The 17,737-nt window shown below is 33.9% G+C and overlaps 1 protein-coding gene across 1 annotated transcript; it reads left to right on the top strand.

The window, feature by feature from the left end:
- The first annotated feature begins 15,384 nt into the window (after positions 1-15,384).
- On the top strand, positions 15,385-16,709 carry LOC148171769 (uncharacterized). The gene is made up of 3 exons (XM_088040395.1): positions 15,385-15,590; positions 15,640-16,093; positions 16,147-16,709. The coding sequence occupies exons 1-3, from the start codon at positions 15,542-15,544 to the stop codon at positions 16,556-16,558; spliced, it is 915 nt and encodes a 304-aa protein (XP_087896521.1). The 5' UTR covers positions 15,385-15,541; the 3' UTR covers positions 16,559-16,709.
- Positions 16,710-17,737: the final 1,028 nt, after the last annotated feature.

Genomic DNA, 17,737 nt, shown 5'->3' with positions numbered 1-17,737 from the left:
TTAATTTCGAAGAAATTCAAACATAACACAGCAGGGGATAATTTTAAATTTCATGGTCTCAAAACAGTACTAAAATTTTAATAATTGATAATGAGGTCTCGGCGGAATTGAAATTGGAGGAGTGGGAAGCGAGCTTATGATTGACACCTTGTTGTAATCAGGTGGCGATTAATTAAAATTCCAAGATTAATGGCGTTATTAATGGAAATTTTCATGCACATTGTGTGGAAATAAACCGCAATTAGAGCCAATCTGTGTTCATAAAATCCACATTTTTCATTTCAAAATTTATTCAGTTGCATTTCTAAATGTATACTCTTAATGGGATTCTGTTTGAAAGTAAGATTTTTCATTATTTCTGACTTTTGCAACGCTATAATACCAATACAAATCTAGTAGGTAAGTACATAAAAAATTTAAAAAATCTTTGCTCGAGAAAAACAATGGCGCACACCGCATCTTTCTATTTGGCATAAATCCGGAGATATCAAACACTAAATATTCCGGAGCTTCAAAATTGAAGATCACCTGTAACTACTTAATTCAGTTATTTGTTACCTGTGTAAAAAATTTGCACAATTTTGGATTCTGAGTGAAATTCTACGTCAAATGAGCACCAATAATTTAAGTTTGTTGTCCAAATAAATGAGATATTTATTGACTGGAATATCTTTTTGGGGTAAATTTCTAAGAAACTTTTTTGGTTAGAAAACGACGTTTAATATCCTTGAGTTATACAGTTTGAGGTCTATCAGCTGACCAAATGTATTAAATTTGTGGCGGTCAAAAAAACAAAAATTCAAAATTTGTATCGGTTGAGCCGAAATTTTCTTTACAAAAAATTGACCATCAAATTTTGGATATCTGAGAACGAATTCTAATAAGCAACAAAAGCGCATATTTCTATATGTCTAATTAGTTTCGAAACTGAAAATTTACTATCCGAAATTTAAATCGTTCATAACTCGGTTATCTATTGTCATACGATAAAGAATAGCACATGCTTTAAATTTTGCGTGAAATTTTGCGTAAATAAGTTAAATTTTCTCTGCAAATAATTGAGATATCGACCGAACTAAATAGATTTATATACACCGTGTTTTTCATTTTCATTCAGTTACCTTTGGAATGTTATTTCTTTTGCCGCTCGCGTTGTACTGTGTTAAAACTAGTTTTGTAACTTTGGTTCTGTCAATAATGTCACTTGTCAAACGTCAAAATCGCCAATAGGAAAAAAATTAAACAACAAACAAAAAAATTAAGCAGAAATTGAGTCTGTTTTATTTGTTCCTTTATTATCATTTGGCCTAGATAAGTGTCTACCAAATAATTTTTGAAGAGTATTGTAAGGTTATGTAACTAACCTTTCAGTCATTATTATTGTAAAGCGGTATTTTTTAATTTGTACAGAAAATCATAGGCGAATAGATGAAAATCTTTTTGAAACTGAGTGTACACTATTTTTTTTAATTTAATTTTTGAATTCTACATATGTAACACCGGATTATTATCAATAAAGCGCAAACCGCATTTTTTGTCTGTTGTTGTTTCGGAGATATCTAACATTAAATATTCCGGAGCTTTGAAATTTTAACCCTCTAATGTTCACGCAAAATTTTAATCGCTTTTAATTCGGTTATTTGTCAAGGTGCGTAAAAAGTTAGCACAGTATTGGATTCTGCGTACAATTCTGCGTTAAAAGAGCACCAATAACTTAAGTTTGCTTCAGAAACAAACGAGATATTGAGTGAATTAAGTTAAGAGGTTCTTTTCGGAGGCACTTTTAACTTTTCAGTGCCAAAAAGACATTTAATACCTTTGAGTTATACACTGGATTTCAATAAATTTGCGTTACATAATTTTAATTCTTATCGGAAAAAGCGCGAGAAAGAGGCAAACCGCATCTATACATATCCTTTAGGTTTTTAAGATTCTGTTTAAATCTTCTATATTCTTTAAAAAATAAAATTATGAAATTCTTGGTCACTGCATTCAATGGTGAAAGTAAGCTAAAGAATAACCCGCCCACAAACTTTCCTCCTTTTAATTACAAATCCGTTAATGACGCAAACGGCGGTAAACAATCGACCATTCAATCAGTTGTTCAAACACTATAAACCGTCGACATTAACCAAACTAATAGAATCCTCCATAAACGAAGCACCGTTTCCTGAAGGACATAAAGCTTTTAATCAAAGCTCTGGCAGCTAATAAGGAGCCAACTATTGCCAATCTTCAGGAGTTATGTTGTTTACGGAACATGACGACAACAATAGACTCTAGCTGTCATAATAGCAACCCTCCACTGTCCTTTTTCCTGGCGCCGCTCGTCCTTTTACACCCTTTTTTTGCAGTAGCGAGCGCCACAGTTTTTTCTTTCCCCTTCCATGCATCTGTGCAGAGAATCACAATAATTTTAAATTACAAGGCGGCATCTAATCGCTGTTACAATGTACGACGAAGAGGAGGTCATTATTACAAACACAATAGAAGTGGTCGAGTCGTATTTTAATTTCGGCTTAATAGTTTCCAGCTAAATTGATGGTTGGCCGAAATAGAAAAGATTTGGTTCGTAGCGTCTGCGATTTTATTACATTTCAGACGAAGAAAAATCGAACAAAACAAGCCAGTTTTAATTTATTTCCCAGAGACCTGAAACCTGTAAACAAATTAACCTAATTATATTACCTTTTCCTAGATGAAAATCTATTTTTGTTTACGCGGTTTTCATCATCTCAGAATTGTGAAACGTTTTAGTAATTTATTATTAATTATTTATGCAAATGATGGGCAATTTAGATTGCAGAGGTGACTTGAGTGGTAAATGCGATAAAGATAAAAGCTTCCAACAGAAAGATTTTGTATCGTTTTACACTATGATGTAAAGCAATTTTTTGTGTAATGGAATTTTGAAAGTTGCTTTGTACTGAGAGATGAGACTGTCTGAATTTTGTTTATAAAAACTCGTCCACATTAAATCAAGTTTAGGAAATTTTCGGAATCTGGATCGTTGGGAATTCGATATTTAACAAATTTTTTCACTAATCAGGTTGCAATAAAAGTCAGAGGAATTCAAAAGACGATGATCGATGTCGGATTTTAAATTCATCGTATTTTTCATACTATTTGAAAGACTCAAGAATCCCGTTTAATTTTAGATCCCAGAATCCACCAGTTCTCAAGAATCTAAAAGGATCTAAAATAGGTACTGATTGCAAGTTCTTGTTCACTTTTCCCTGAAACTCGACGTCTCCTCGCATTTCCTCAGTTTCCCAACAATTAATCCCGTCGCATATTTCCCGGTACCACCGCCACGCTCTTCTCGGTACCACCGTCCACTTGCGCAATTCCTGAAATCCCAACAAAACATTACCAGTAATTAAATCCAACCTTTGTATTTCTCGTAACAATCGACAACCTGAAAACCGATATGTAAAGTACTACTCGATAATCCGGCAACGTTGCACGCTGGTACCGGTTCTTATTTTTTCCATCGTCCAAGTCATCGAAGAAAGACAACCTGAGGAACCACAGCGATCAGACAAAGACGCTGTTACTGCTCGCATTCTTCAGCGTTTCATGACAAAAAGACAATATCTCAACAACCCGCTTTGATATAAACTCATTCCGGTCTCGCGGAGATGGAGAGATGGAGAAGTGGGGGAATTTTTTCGATAGTACCAAGTACCCGATTTTTGAAGTGTACCACTTTTTTACCAAATGGAGTTTTTTCGATTGATCGAGAAATAGAATGAAATTCCTAGGTCAATCAACCCTCAAGTTTGAAAAATTGTGAGCCGAGCGAGTCAGTGCTGCCACCTTTTTAGTACAGGTGAGATGGTACCGGTGGCAGGTACAGAAAGCTCCACACCTGAAGACGACATCTTCGGGTTTGTAGAGGAACTGCGACATTTCGAAGCGCGCAACTAGAGGGCCATCTTCAGACGAGGTCATCCATTGTCTATTTTATTATCATTCCTGGTAAAGCAGCAAAAGCAAAAAACCATAAAATTTGTTTATCACACATTAAAACTTACAAAAGCTCGAGTCGGCCAAGTGAGCTTTCGTCGCGACGCAAAGCTCGGGCTGCCAATAACCAGTTGAGTTAGTCTTGGTAATAATAGGTAGTCTAGGTGTTAAAATTTATGCGACATAAAACTGTGCCGGAATTGGAAGCTTTGCAACAAAGCTCTAAATTAAAACCGAAAGAAAGGGAGTAATAAATCGTCGATTTCTGGCGGCGACGGTGTAAAATTATTTGGGACTTTTATGTTTTCTGCACTGTTGTTGGTTCCGTGCTTTGAGTTATGACACCGATGATTTACAAACGAATTGGGAGTAATCACGATATCGGCTTCTGCATGCTTTCCATCGATAAATTAACACTTTATTATACCATTGACACACCACCAAAACACGGACTGAGGCGTGAAAACATCAACATTTCGCGATCACAGCTGGATCTCATATTTACGATCGATATCGATCTTATTTATTCTTTCTAGAAACGAAGGTCGGAATTTGTATTCCACCGACACGCTTTTCGGGGAAAAGTTTTGGGGTAATTATGTAGTAAAAGTAAATCCATGACTACTTCAGTATCGTCTTGTATTCAACAAAGATACCGTTGCCCTTGGCCCGAATTGCACTATTTATGTTTTTATTACTCTTACTTTTCTTATTTATGGGGGTCCCACGCGACAGCAATGATGCTTCTTGGTACGAATTGTCAACATTACTGTCACTTTCCTGGGAAAGAAGCGTGTAATTGTCCTTCAAAACAAACCGCCCAGCGGAAATTTGTGGGGCGAAGAATAACTGTTTTGTTCAAGCATGAAGGACTCGCTTTTGTTGGATTCCTAATTTCAGAAAATTTGTGACTTCTTGTACGTCTAGAGACAGAAATAAATGAATGAAATGTTAAAACTGTCTAAAATATCTTCTATTAATCAAACAGCCGAAAGAATCTATTATCCATTCACAAAACATAAAAATCAATTTGACTTAGATCTGCATAAATCGAATTCTCCATGGGACTACTTTGAAGTTTGTCGTTTATGTCAGATGCATTTGGTTAGCTAAAAGAGAGGTGTTGAGAATCCAGTTGATACCTCTTAATGTAAATATCAATTTCTTTCATTTTTCTTGCCCAAAGTAAAATTCTAGTCGAACTTAAAACTTTGAAATTGAACTTATGACATTAGAATAAGAAACGCTCATTTAGTTACCACTCTCGCCAACTGTCACGTTTAGGATGTTTTGTTTTCGCTAACCTTACTAACTTTTATGTTTTGTGAATTGATATTAATTTAGATTTTCAAATGAAATGATACAAAATTGGAAACTTAAATTTTATATACAGGGTGGCCCACCTAAGACTTTTGAGCCCAAAATCTTCGTTATTTGTGAACAAGTTTTAATAAAATTTAAAACTAAAATTATTGAAAACGTGTAGCTTAATTTGACATTAATTAAACTATTTCGACTCGAAAAATGCATTTTTAACCATTTTTTTAATAATTAATTGTATTCAGAAAGTTTACTACTAAGTCAAGGATAAAAATTACATCTAACTGTCAAAAATTAGATGAATCCTTGTTTCCGTTTAAGAGAATTAGTTGGTTTTGCCATTAAATACAAAAAAAAAGTTATTTTCTTTTACCATTTAGTAATGATATCGTTGAAATAACAAATGAAAGCGTGTTCTGTGCACCCCTGTTGACTATGCTTTTTGACAACTCTGAATTTCTACACATTTTAACGGTTTCTGTGTCAATGCATTGCAAAAGATCGAAATAACAAACCATAAGTTCTCTGTACGTTGAAAGTAGTCATAATCAGACTATAAACTCAAATGAGAAATGTTAAAAACGACAGATATTAGGTGTTTATAAATGTTTCTAGCATCAAAGATGACTATGAAATGTCAATACATTTTGCCGCACATTAAAAATGCGGGTTTAGATTTTTCAACTGACATTTGCAGTTAACCTCAATCATAGAACAAAGTTAATTTTGAAAAAAAACTGTCCTAGTCATGGTTTGGAACCTGGAGATTAAAAACTTAGACACAAAATTCTAACTGAAACGTTATTGACATTAGTGACATTTTAAATGAAGTTAAACATAGTTATATTCAATATGAAAACTAAGCGGCAAAATTGTGCATGACAGGAATTTCAGAGCCACTCTTGATACTAGAAACATTTATAAACATCTTGTAGAAACAATTGCCAGGGATGTCCAAAACTTGCCTTTATTTCATAGCCAGAGATGATTTTGTAGCTTTTGACTTAGTTTTTGGTCATTTTCTTGAAAACTGGACCAGCTAGACGTTAGACGATGATTATTATTGCCGCTTTATAAGATAAGATTAATTCTAAATGATTTAAATTTAAATTAAGACAAATAAAATTAGCATTTTCAAGAAAAAGGTGTTCAAATCAATCTTCACCTATTCAGTTATCTTAATTTTAAATTTTATTAAAATGCGTTCACAAATAACACAGATATTGAGCTCAAAAGTCCTAGGTGAACCACCTGTATATTTTATTTATAAATCTGAAAATCTTGATTACAGTCTGAGATTCTACATTTAATAACAATAAAAGAATAATTGGGGAAAGACCTCAAAAATCTATAATATTAAAGAATCTGGGAATTTCAAGATGCGAATTTTGGTTTCACTTGCCAGTGAACCGAAAATCAATGACTAGCATATACAGGTGTCCCGATTGAGACCACCACCGCCCCCATATTTCGCTCATTTCGATCTTATTAGTCTTATTACCCATCAAAATGCACCCCCCAGCCCTCTCCAAACATCCAATTTGCATATTTGAGAACGTCATCATCCCAACAATACAGTATCTGCAAATCTCTGCAATCAAATCACGTAACCTTTGACTATAAAATCTCGTTAAATACGCGATATCTTTCAATCTCGACTTGGCGCTGAGACTGTGACTTATCTATCTTTTGATCTCAATTCATATCATCACAATCTAGATGCAAAGGATGCTGATCGCGTAGGCGGTACTCTAGCAGCCATTTGCATGCGGAGCGGCAGCCATTACACCTCAGATCAAAGCATGCCCTGGAACAAAACAAGCGCGGTGTATCAAAATCCGGTAACTAGATTTAGGACCGGTGGATGAGTTTTCCTCGCTTCTACAGCGTTTACGCTTGGAGGCACCGACTCGATGGCGAAAATTTGAATAAAAATCGGAAATTGAAATTGATAACTTGTGGAGGTTGGGGGAAATTATACAGAGTGGTTATTAGGATGAGCGCGGTTAGGCACGTTTCCCCTGAGGGTGGATAGTTTTGGGTTTTACAAAGAGTAAATTTGAAACTTCTTGTGGCAGCTTTTTGAAAAAGCTCGACATGCTTTATATCACTATCAAGTTGTAATAAAAGGCAATATAAACTTATCTTGTTTATGACTTACCATACGTAGCAAATGATTTAGCTGTAATGTGGTGTACCATGTAAGTGTGGTAAGTAATAAAGATTATACAATGTAATTATTAATGGCTGAAGTTTATTGTTATTTATAAAATGATACCAGATACTGTGAGATAAAAGGACCCTGTTGATGTTTTTTCATATTTATAGGTAGCCTGGCAATAAATGTTTACTTTAAAAAGATTTACTGTCAATTTATCAACCCACGCCGATTTTGCATCAGCTGTATAACCCCTGCAAAAGATACGAAAAGAAAACATTCCCATTGTTTGGATGAGTTTGACTCGTAATTAAAGTTGAACCATCACAACCATCGTTATCATGGTAAATACCAAAAGTTATCTCGCCAACAAATCCTGTAATACAATGCATATAAATTAGCTCCTAATAGAGAAATGTTGTACAAAATTAGGATTAAGCTTCTTATCGCAACCATCTGTCGAAAAGGTGAGGACACAGCTTTGCAATTTATACAAACCATCCCTATCATACTTTGCTTTTAATTGTAACAATTCGAGTGATGCGATTACGATTTTTTCAACAATTGTGCTAAATGGATTTTTTTATTATTCCACAAATCGCACCCTAATTTTGGGCTCGTTATCAAACACTTATGATGGATTTCACCACAATATGGGAGATGGGTGCATTTTATCAGATAATTCTCGAAGATTTATTGAGAACTGAAATATTGCAGCCTTGTACAAATTGACATAAAGTAAACAATGGTGTGACGCTACTTATGCGTGACGAGGCTTTTATGTTTCCAGGGTCAGAGACTCAAGGGCTTCACCAGAAAAGGGAACAGTTGGAATCGCCGTTTTTTGTCGAAGAAGCTTAAAAATCTAACGGGCGATAAGACCTGAAAACTGAGATTTATTCAGCTAAAAGTTTAATTCCGTCTCATTTGCCCCCGCTGCCCGTGTTTCCTGTGGCCAAACTGCACGTGTTACCGAAACATGAGATGTCTTCTAATTAAGTAGTTCAACCAGAAGCATGTGTTGCACCAGTAGCCAGACCATTTCCAATTTTTTCTTTACGGTAAGAAAGCTCGCATTGTTGCCATCAATCTTTGCCTGTTTGCATATTTAACAAGATTAGTGATGACTCTGGCACAAGTCGTCGGTTCGCTTTGAAGCTCCCCTAATCTTCACTTTCACCCATTCCTGTTTACAATGACCTTAATTTGTGTCAATAAAGGACAATTGCCGGCTCCTTCCAATATCGTCGTGTTTACTGTTTGTTTATTAGCACGTCGATTTTACGACTTTTCTCTGCCAAATTGGTTGAGATAATAAAAACTCTTCGCTCTTCACATAAATCAAAAATGATTAAAACGTTTGCTTCCTGTGGCATATCGAATTTCTGACGAATATCTTCACAAATTGTTCGGAATTTTACCGGAAATGTGTGGCTAATGGACGGTAGCGTTAAATTCTGTGTCTTAATAAAAAGCACATTTTAGGGCGTTCTTGAGATAATTTAAAAGTGTCAAAGTGGTGTGTTCCCGACGGGGAAAAAACGTGATAAATGTTACAGAGATAACAAGGTAGACTGACGAAAGTCACACGATTTTCAAGAATTTCGTCTCGGAATTAATACTTTCTCCAAGGAGGTTTATAGAAAGTAAAACCGGGCCAATATCATTTTTGGGGCCAGGTAAAGTCGCATAAAATAGGGGCGCACGTCTCCTTTGAACAGACAAAATGCCGACTTTTACAATCGGTAGCGAAACAGACCGACGGAATTTTGTTATAAATTCATAAATTTCATGTCTGGGGCTCGTTCCAGATGACCCCAATTGAGAAATTGGCCTGCTTTATTACATGGAACGCGCGGGACACTGCAAAATTTGCCTATCAGAGAGTTTGAAAATTTCAAGTGTTTGGTACGATTCGAAGAGCGATTTTATTACGGAGAAGTCTATTGGGTTGTAAAAAAATAAAAATTGCTCCTGAACTACCCTTTTCGCACCATAAAAAGAGTTATAAAGTGAAGGTTGATGCTTTTTGTAAACAGTTAAGAAACGGGTAAAACTGTCGCCGAACCCTTTTCAAAGTGCCGTAAGATCTGAGTACCTAGTAACAGTAAGATTTTTTGCTGGGTGGACAAAACTGTTTCACAAAGCGGCGTGAAGACATCAAATTCAAGGAAGAATAAAAAAATCAGTCGTTTTATTCAATGAGACGATTTCTGCTCGTTTTAACGTTTTTAGTTGGTCTTCAAAATTATTTCTAATATTTGTACTTTCTGTTTTTACTCTTGAGATTTGTTGAAGTTATTAAACAACTCAAAGTTAGTAACCTCTTTAAATTTGATTGCACTAAAATTGCTGTTATTATAAATTTTTATTAAAAAGGTTTTTGGTTGGTCTATTAAAATTTCTAAAATCTGTGTCTTTTGGTCAATACTCTTGAGATTCGGTGTAGTTAATAAAATGCTCAAAATTAGTAATTCCACCAAATTTCATTGCTGGACCACTAAAATTGTCGGAATTACGAATTTTTGTAAAAAATGAGGATATTTAATTTCTCTTGAAAATATATTTTTTTAAATTTGTGATTTTTGCTCCATACTTGGCGTCTGCTTTATATTCTTGAGATTTTGTAGAGTTAATAAACGTTTCAAAATTAGTAATCTCCTAAAATGTAATTGCTTTAGTACTAAAATTGTCGGAATTACAAATTTTAGCAAAAAATATAGGAGATTTTTGGTCAGTCTTAAAAATACAAATTCTTAAAATCTATGTCTTTTACTTTATACTCTTGAGATGTGGTGGAGTTAATAAACAACTTAATGTTAGTAACCTCTCCAAATTTGATTGCAATTCCACCAAAATTTTGAAATTACGATGTTGAAAAAATGATGGACATTTTGGTTAATCCAAAAAATTAAAATTTCTAAAATCTGTGTTTTTTGACCTATATTCTTGAGCTTTGGTAGAGGTAATAACAACTCAAAATAAGTATTTGCTTTAAGTTTGATTGCTGTAGCAGTAACATTGTCAAAATAACAAATTTTAATAAAAATAGTTGGTCATTTTTAACTTCTCTTTAAAATAAAAATTGTTAAATTTTGTCGTTTCTGCTTTATACTTTTGAGATAATTTAATGGCCCTAATAAACACCTGGAAATTAGAAAGCTTCTCAAATTTGATTGATTTAATCTAACATTAAAATTGTTATAATTGCAAATTTTTGTAAAAACATGTTGAAGATTTTTGGCTCGTTTTAAATACAAATTTCTAAAATCTGTGTCTTTTGCTATATCTCATTGATGTTTGGAGGAAGTAATAAACAACTTAAAGGTAGTAATATCTCTAAATTTGATTCCTGTAGCATTAAAATTGTAAAAATTACGAAATTTTAGTAAAAAATGTGGGAGATTTTTGGTTGGCTTTAAAAATAAAAATTTCTAAAATCTGTGCTTTTTGCTCTATAGCTTTGACATTTGATGAAGAAAATAAACGGTTCAAAACTAGTATCAGTACCAAATTTGGGTGCTGTAGCACTAAAATTGTCGGAATCACAAATTTTAGTCAAAGAAGTTGGAAATTTTTAAAAAATAAAAATTTAAAATTTTGTCTTTTTTTTTGTTCTATTCTCTTGAGATTTACTGGAGGAATTGAACAACTCAAAATTAGTAACTTTCCTAAATTTGATTGAAATTGCACTAAAATTGTCAAAATTACAAATTTTGGTAAAAGATGTCAGAGATTTTGAATGGTCTTAAGATTGAAATTTTCTAAAATCTGTCTCCTTTAATGTATATTTTTGAAATTTGGTGGAAGTAATCAACAGTTCAAAATTAGTATCCACCCCAAATTTCATTGCTGCAGCACTAAAATTGTCGAAATTACAAATTTTGCTAAAAAAAGTCGGAGGTTTTAGTTGGTCTTAAAAATAAAAATTTCTAAAATCAGTGTCTTTTACTTTAGATTTCTGAAATTTGGTGGAGTCAATAAACAACTCAAAATTGGTAAAATCCTTAAATTTGATTGGTATAGCATTAACAATGTAGGAGTTACAAATTTTAATAAAATTGTCGTAGATTTTTGATTGGTTTTAAAAATAATAATGTTTAAAATCTGTATTTTTTGCTGAATACTCTTAAGATTTGGGGAAATTAATAAACAGCTTTGAATTAGCAATGCCACGAAATTTGATTGCAAAACCACTAAAATTGTCGGAATTACGAGTTTTTGTAAAAAATGACGGAAATTTTTGGCTGGTCTTAAAAACGAAAATTGCTAAAATTATATCTTTTACTTTATATTTTTGAAATTTGGTGGAGTCGATAAACAACTTAAAATTAGTAATCTCCTCAAATTTGATTGCTGTAGCATTTAAATTGTTGGAATTACGATTTTTAGCAGAAAAATGGTGAAGATCTTATATAATTTTTTTGTGTAAACAAGATTTTAGCCTGAGAATGAGCCAAAAATGAATCTAAAATTTTATGGGTCTAAATCTTGAGAATAAAAAGAACCGAAACGGGGCAACTTGAAAACACAGTCAATAAAGGCAGACAAAAGCTTCCGTTCCATCAAAAAGAGTGTAATCCACATGTCGCTCTCTTCACGAAAGCCCTAAGCTCAATAAATTTGCGTGAAGCTTCCACCACATGTTGTTCCGCCCGATTACGCCTCATCCCAATCGTTTAAAACATTACAAAACCCGTTGTATTTACCTTAGGAATATCACAATTTGGCAAACAATCGACACCGTGATTACGAGGAAAGAAAACAGTGAAACTGTAGAAAAGCAAATATTATTTCCGCACAAACCGTGCTAAAGATAAGCTTTAGAAATTTCATGACTCTTACCGAACTTCTTGTAGTTGCTGTTGACCCATTTGTTGGCCCAACATCCTTGAGCTTTTAGCAGGTATAGTTATCCGAACAGGTGGTCCTCCCCAAACATAAAAATGAATAATTCAGAGCAAGCTGGAAATTTTGCTCGCGGTTATCGCTTACTCCCAACATTAATTTAAAGCTGCTGCTGCCGAATGGGAAACAATACAGCACTCAAGGGTCTGTCAGTCCGCAAACACCTGCATTTGACCACCACACCCTCGCAACCCGTCAGCATTTCCAACGATTTTCCGCTGCTTTTTCCACAAAAATTTCAATAGCGCGGCTATATCAAAGTGAGTTCAAAAGCACCGCTATCTCCTGGTTATATGGTAGCAGTGATAAGTGAACACACACCTTGCCTTTGCCACTATTTGCTTAAGGGCGCGTGCAGGATTGACGCAACCCTAAATTGTTATTCTTGGATTTACTTGATATTGCAATTGGGGGTTATTTCAAACCGTCACGTCGGCAATGGGAATCGAGGGAAAGATGCACTTTTTCACTTTTTTTATCTTTCTTAGATAAGTGTTAAACACTTTGGAAATACGACGATAGAGGAGGGTAACACATGGCTGGGTCTGTTCTGTAAGTCGTTAGATATCAAGTGGCCGCCGACATGGGTTGTCAGGAAATTATCACCCGCGGAGGATTTGGGGAAGCAAACTTGAGGAAAATATTATGTTTCGGTTACCTTCAAAAACCGTTTAAATCAATTCATTATACTAGCAGTTGTAACTGTTGTAATTTTAATGTAATCACAATAAAATTTGAGGTAGTTACTACTATTTTTACTCTTTGCCAAATTTTAGAATATTAGAACAAGAAATATGAATTTTAGAATTTTTTGGTTTTAAGTTAAACCAAAAATTTACTAAGTTTTTAATTTTGTTTTGTAACTCTTGTAGCTTCAATGTTACAGCAATAAAATTTGGGAAGATTACTTCACCATAGTTGCTCATTACTTCTGACAAATTATAAAATTTTAGAACAAAAAACAAGACTTTTAAAAATTTTTATTTTTAGAATATAAACCAAAATTTTTCAAATTTTTTAAATTTATTTTGTAATTTTTGTAATTTGAATGATATTCTAGTGAAATCAACTTTTCTGGAAATTTTGAAGGGTATTACGATCTTATAGATACTCATTAATCTGTCAAATTACAACATTTTAGAACAAGGAAAAGTGAATATAGAAATTTTTATATTAAGAATAACCAAAATTTTCCAGCAGTTTCTGCTAGATCTAATAACTTTTGTACTTTTAATGTTGCAAAAATGAAATTGGAGAAAATACTACTATTATCACACTTATTAATTCTGCCAAATTACAAAATTATATAACAAAAAATATGAGTTATAATTTAAATATTTATTTTAGGATGAATAAAAAATTTACAAAACTTCTCATTTTATTTTGGTAACTCTCGTATTTTGAATGATAGGTCAATGAAATCTGAACAACTTACACTTTTCAACACACTTATTAATTGTGTCATATTACAGAATTTTTAGAACAAGAAACATGAATTTTAGAATTTGTTGGTTTTGAGTCAAACCAAAAATTTACAAAATTTTCTATTTCCCTTTCAAACTCCTATCGTTTTAATGTTATAGCAATAAAACTTTGAAGGCTTACTACCTTATAGATACTCATTACTTCTGCCAAATTACAAAATTTTAGAACAAGAAAAAGTGAGTTTTGAAATTTTTCTTTCAAGAATAACCAAAATTTTCAAGCAGTTTGTATAAGATTTTGTAACTTTTGTAATTTTAATGTTGCAACAATAAAAGTTGGAGAAGTTACTACTATCCTTACACTTATTACCTCGACAAAATAAAAGAATTTTAGAAAAAGAAATTTGAATTTTAGAATTTGTTGTAAAAATTTACAAAATTTTCAATTTTGTTTTGTAACTCTTATGGTTTCAATGTTATAGCAGTGAAATTTCGAAGACTTTCTACCTTACTCATTACTCATTACTTCTGCCAAATTACAAAATTTTTGAACAAGGAAAAGTAAATTTAGAATTTTTTATTTCAAGAATAATCAAAATTTTCGAGCAGTTTCTATTAGATCTCGTAACTTTTGCCATTTTAATGTTGCAACAATAAAATTTGGAGAAGTTAATACTATCACTACACTTATTAACTCTGCCAAATTACAAAATTTTAAAATAAGAATTTTTTTTGTTTAGGATGAACAAAAATTTACAAAATTTTTTATTTTATTTTGTGCCAAATTACAAAATTTTAGAACAAGAGACACAAATTTTAGAACATTTTATTTATAATGTCATTTTTTCCAAATTTTTTTATTTAAAGACATTCTCTGTTTATTGTAAATTTTCCCGAATTTAATTATTTATATTTCGCCGTTATCACGAATCCTAGAAGTGTTGTCACTGAAAATGTTTGAACCTCAAATAATATTGATGACTTTCCGGATAGGGAAAACCCGCTTATCCTCCTCCACTTGCAAAGAAAATTTTGCATTGTAAAAGGGTAGTGAAGAAATTGAAATTCTTCTGTAAATTTCAAGCTCTGTTTGTCGAAGGAGGCCTTCACAGGTGCAATTTCCAGAATTAGATAAACCTTCATTGCAACATAAATGACATCATCGAAAAGTGCGACAATCAGTCTACCTCGTTGTTTACTTTTTAATTCTCTTTGTCGCAAAGCCCTCCCCTGGGCGGTTCGTCAGAAACTCCAAATAAAAAATAAAATTCCATCAAGCCGACAGAATTTAAAGAAAATTGTGTCATCCCAATTGCAGCTTCAAAAGAGCCGCGGAACTAGTAGAAAAGTACTCAAAAATTATCGATCACACTACAAAAGCCTTTGATGTTCGCCGCTATTTATTGACAATAACTCAAGTTATCGTCTTTATTCAACCAGTAGCAATAATATTGATTAATTTCCGATGAGAGAATCGTATTTAGAATGGTTAGATAGTGTCGCAATTACCTTTCACAAACGTTCCGACAATGTAATTACAGTGTAATTTAAATGACCCCCGCCCTATCATCCCTTATTTAATTTCCGATCGATAGTGCGCAAGTGTGCCACCGACGAATCGCAACTCTGGGGCTTAATTATCAAGGCGGTGCCAGCTACTAAAACCTTCCAAAGTCCCCACTCCTAGCCACTACCCTACTTGACGAAGAAGTAGTCAGTCAGTGCCAGCTTCTCGAAGTTGATAGTCAGTGATTTGTGAGAAATGAATTTGAATAGCAGTTACGTGGACACTTATCAGGGACCAAAACCAGGTGGGTACTTTCGCTTGTTAACACAAAGAAGGTACTAATTCTCGAGTAGGTTTTTTGCGGCAGCTCCCCCAAGTCAAACAAGAGGCTGATAGTACCTCTCCGTTGCTTACACCCCCGCATACTCCGACTTATCCGACGTCGTCGCCGCCCCCGGCGGGGTACTGCGATCCTTGGTACAGGGAAAGGGAGTTTTACCCGTACCCGAACGTGGCGTATGGGTACAATACTGTAATGAACCAGTACCTACAAAACGCTGCGTTGTACCACGCCAAGCTGCAGTTCCAGAACTTCCAGAAAGGTGCAGGACGTGCGCCTTTGCAGCCCAAGCTCATGACTGGGAAACTCAAACCAAAGAGACAGTTCATCTGCAAGTACTGCAACCGCCAGTTTACCAAAAGCTACAATTTGTTGATCCACGAAAGGACTCATACTGATGAACGACCGTATTCTTGTGACATCTGCGGGAAGGCCTTCAGGAGACAAGATCACTTAAGAGACCACAGGTAAGACCTCTTCTTGGGAGATTACGACTGTTTTTTTAACACCACGTTCTTAGGTACATCCACAGCAAAGAAAAACCGTTCAAATGCACGGAATGTGGTAAAGGCTTCTGTCAATCTCGCACTTTGGCAGTTCACAAGATCCTCCACATGGAGGAATCCCCGCATAAATGCCCCGTTTGCAGCCGCTCCTTCAACCAGCGCTCGAACTTGAAGACCCATCTCTTGACCCACACTGAACGTCCTCTTGAGTGTCAGATGTGTGCTCAATTCTTCACCACTTACAACGATCTCAAGACCCACGAACTGCGGCATTGCCAACCGAAAGTTCCTGAAGACCCCCAAATGAGCAGCGCGTGTCTGGATCTTACCAAGAAGAGAACCGAAGAGGAGGAATTCTATTCGAAGAACGTTACCCAAACTAAAGTTAAATTAGGATTTTCTATAGAAGACATCATGAAAAGATAAATGTTAGATGTGTAGTTTTGTTAGGCCAAAGATGTTGTTGATCTACCTCTAATTTTTGAGACTGAGCTCAGTTACCGTTCGTTTCAGAAATAAGTGTCGATGTATATATTATTTATGATTGTGTAAATATGAATAAATATTTATTTCTTAACGACTTGATGATGTAGTAGCAAAATTGATAATCGTTAGATCAATTAGCACGTACTTCAGTGTTATCAGAAAATGGCTCCACTTGATCCCAAAATCAATCACGAGGCTTAAAATAAATACAAGAGTTGGTTTTAAACACTTGAGATAAAACTAAAATGTTACGAGAATAACAATATCACAAAAAAGTAAAAGTATGTAATTAAATTTCAATAAAAAGACACGATAATTATATGGTAATTTTTCTTTGAATATAACGAGAAACTTGTAATTATACCTGACAGATGGAGCTACAATGACCCAAAATTCATGTCTTGGATTACAAATTAGTTACAAACAGTTTTATTGCCGTGGAAGCCCAATAATATGAGCAATTCGACACGGTTAGAAACAGACAAAACCGTTTGTGAAAGTTTCGTTGTTGTGGTCACAGCAGATTAGACTCAAAAGCAGTTCTGTCATTTAAGAGAGGTTTTAATTTATTTGGAGTTCTAGCTATTGGAGCAAAATTATAATTGTGTGTTTCTGAGAAACTGTTTTGGCTCAAGATCTTTCTAAAATTTTCTATTCTGGAACTCGCACAGACGAAATTCGAAATTTCTATTTGGGCGACCGAGGAATTAAAATTCAAAATTGTCCACTTATTTTGTAAGTAGAAGTAATTATTTCTTGTAGATTTATTACATTGGGGCTGCTTATTAAATGTACTAAATTACAGAATTTTAGAACAAGAAGTAAAACGACGAACTCAAAAGTTTCTTTTTTAATTTAGACAGTTTTAATGTTTGCGTTGGCGAATTTATTACTTTAATAAAGGGTGTATTAAATTACAAAATTTTAAAAATAATAATTTTTATTGGGAAAACTCAAAATGATTTTTTTGCACTTTGAAATGTAAACTTAACTTTGAATTATCATTGCGCAAATTTTGTAGGGACTAGAAAGATGGTTCACACACTGTCTAACGCAGAATTTCATGAGGAATATTTTTGGTTTCTTATATTTTTTCATTTGAACGTTTTATTCGGAAGT

The sequence above is a fragment of the Gnatocerus cornutus genome, chromosome 7 (assembly GCF_029298725.1).
Source record: "Gnatocerus cornutus isolate USDA-ARS CGAHR chromosome 7, icGnaCorn1.1, whole genome shotgun sequence".
Lineage (NCBI taxonomy): Eukaryota > Metazoa > Arthropoda > Insecta > Coleoptera > Tenebrionidae > Gnatocerus > Gnatocerus cornutus.
This window is presented reverse-complemented; position numbering and strand designations above follow the sequence as displayed.

What these genes read in the sequence shown, in the direction of transcription:
- LOC148171769 (XM_088040395.1), top strand. Translation starts at nt 15,542, where the DNA reads ATGAATTTGAATAGCAGTTACGTGGACACTTATCAGGGACCAAAACCA. An exon ending in TTATCAGGGACCAAAACCAG is followed by an intron (nt 15,591 to 15,639) that starts GTGGGTACTTTC and finishes ATTCTCGAGTAG; the next exon opens with GTTTTTTGCGGCAGCTCCCC. An exon ending in GATCACTTAAGAGACCACAG is followed by an intron (nt 16,094 to 16,146) that starts GTAAGACCTCTT and finishes CCACGTTCTTAG; the next exon opens with GTACATCCACAGCAAAGAAA.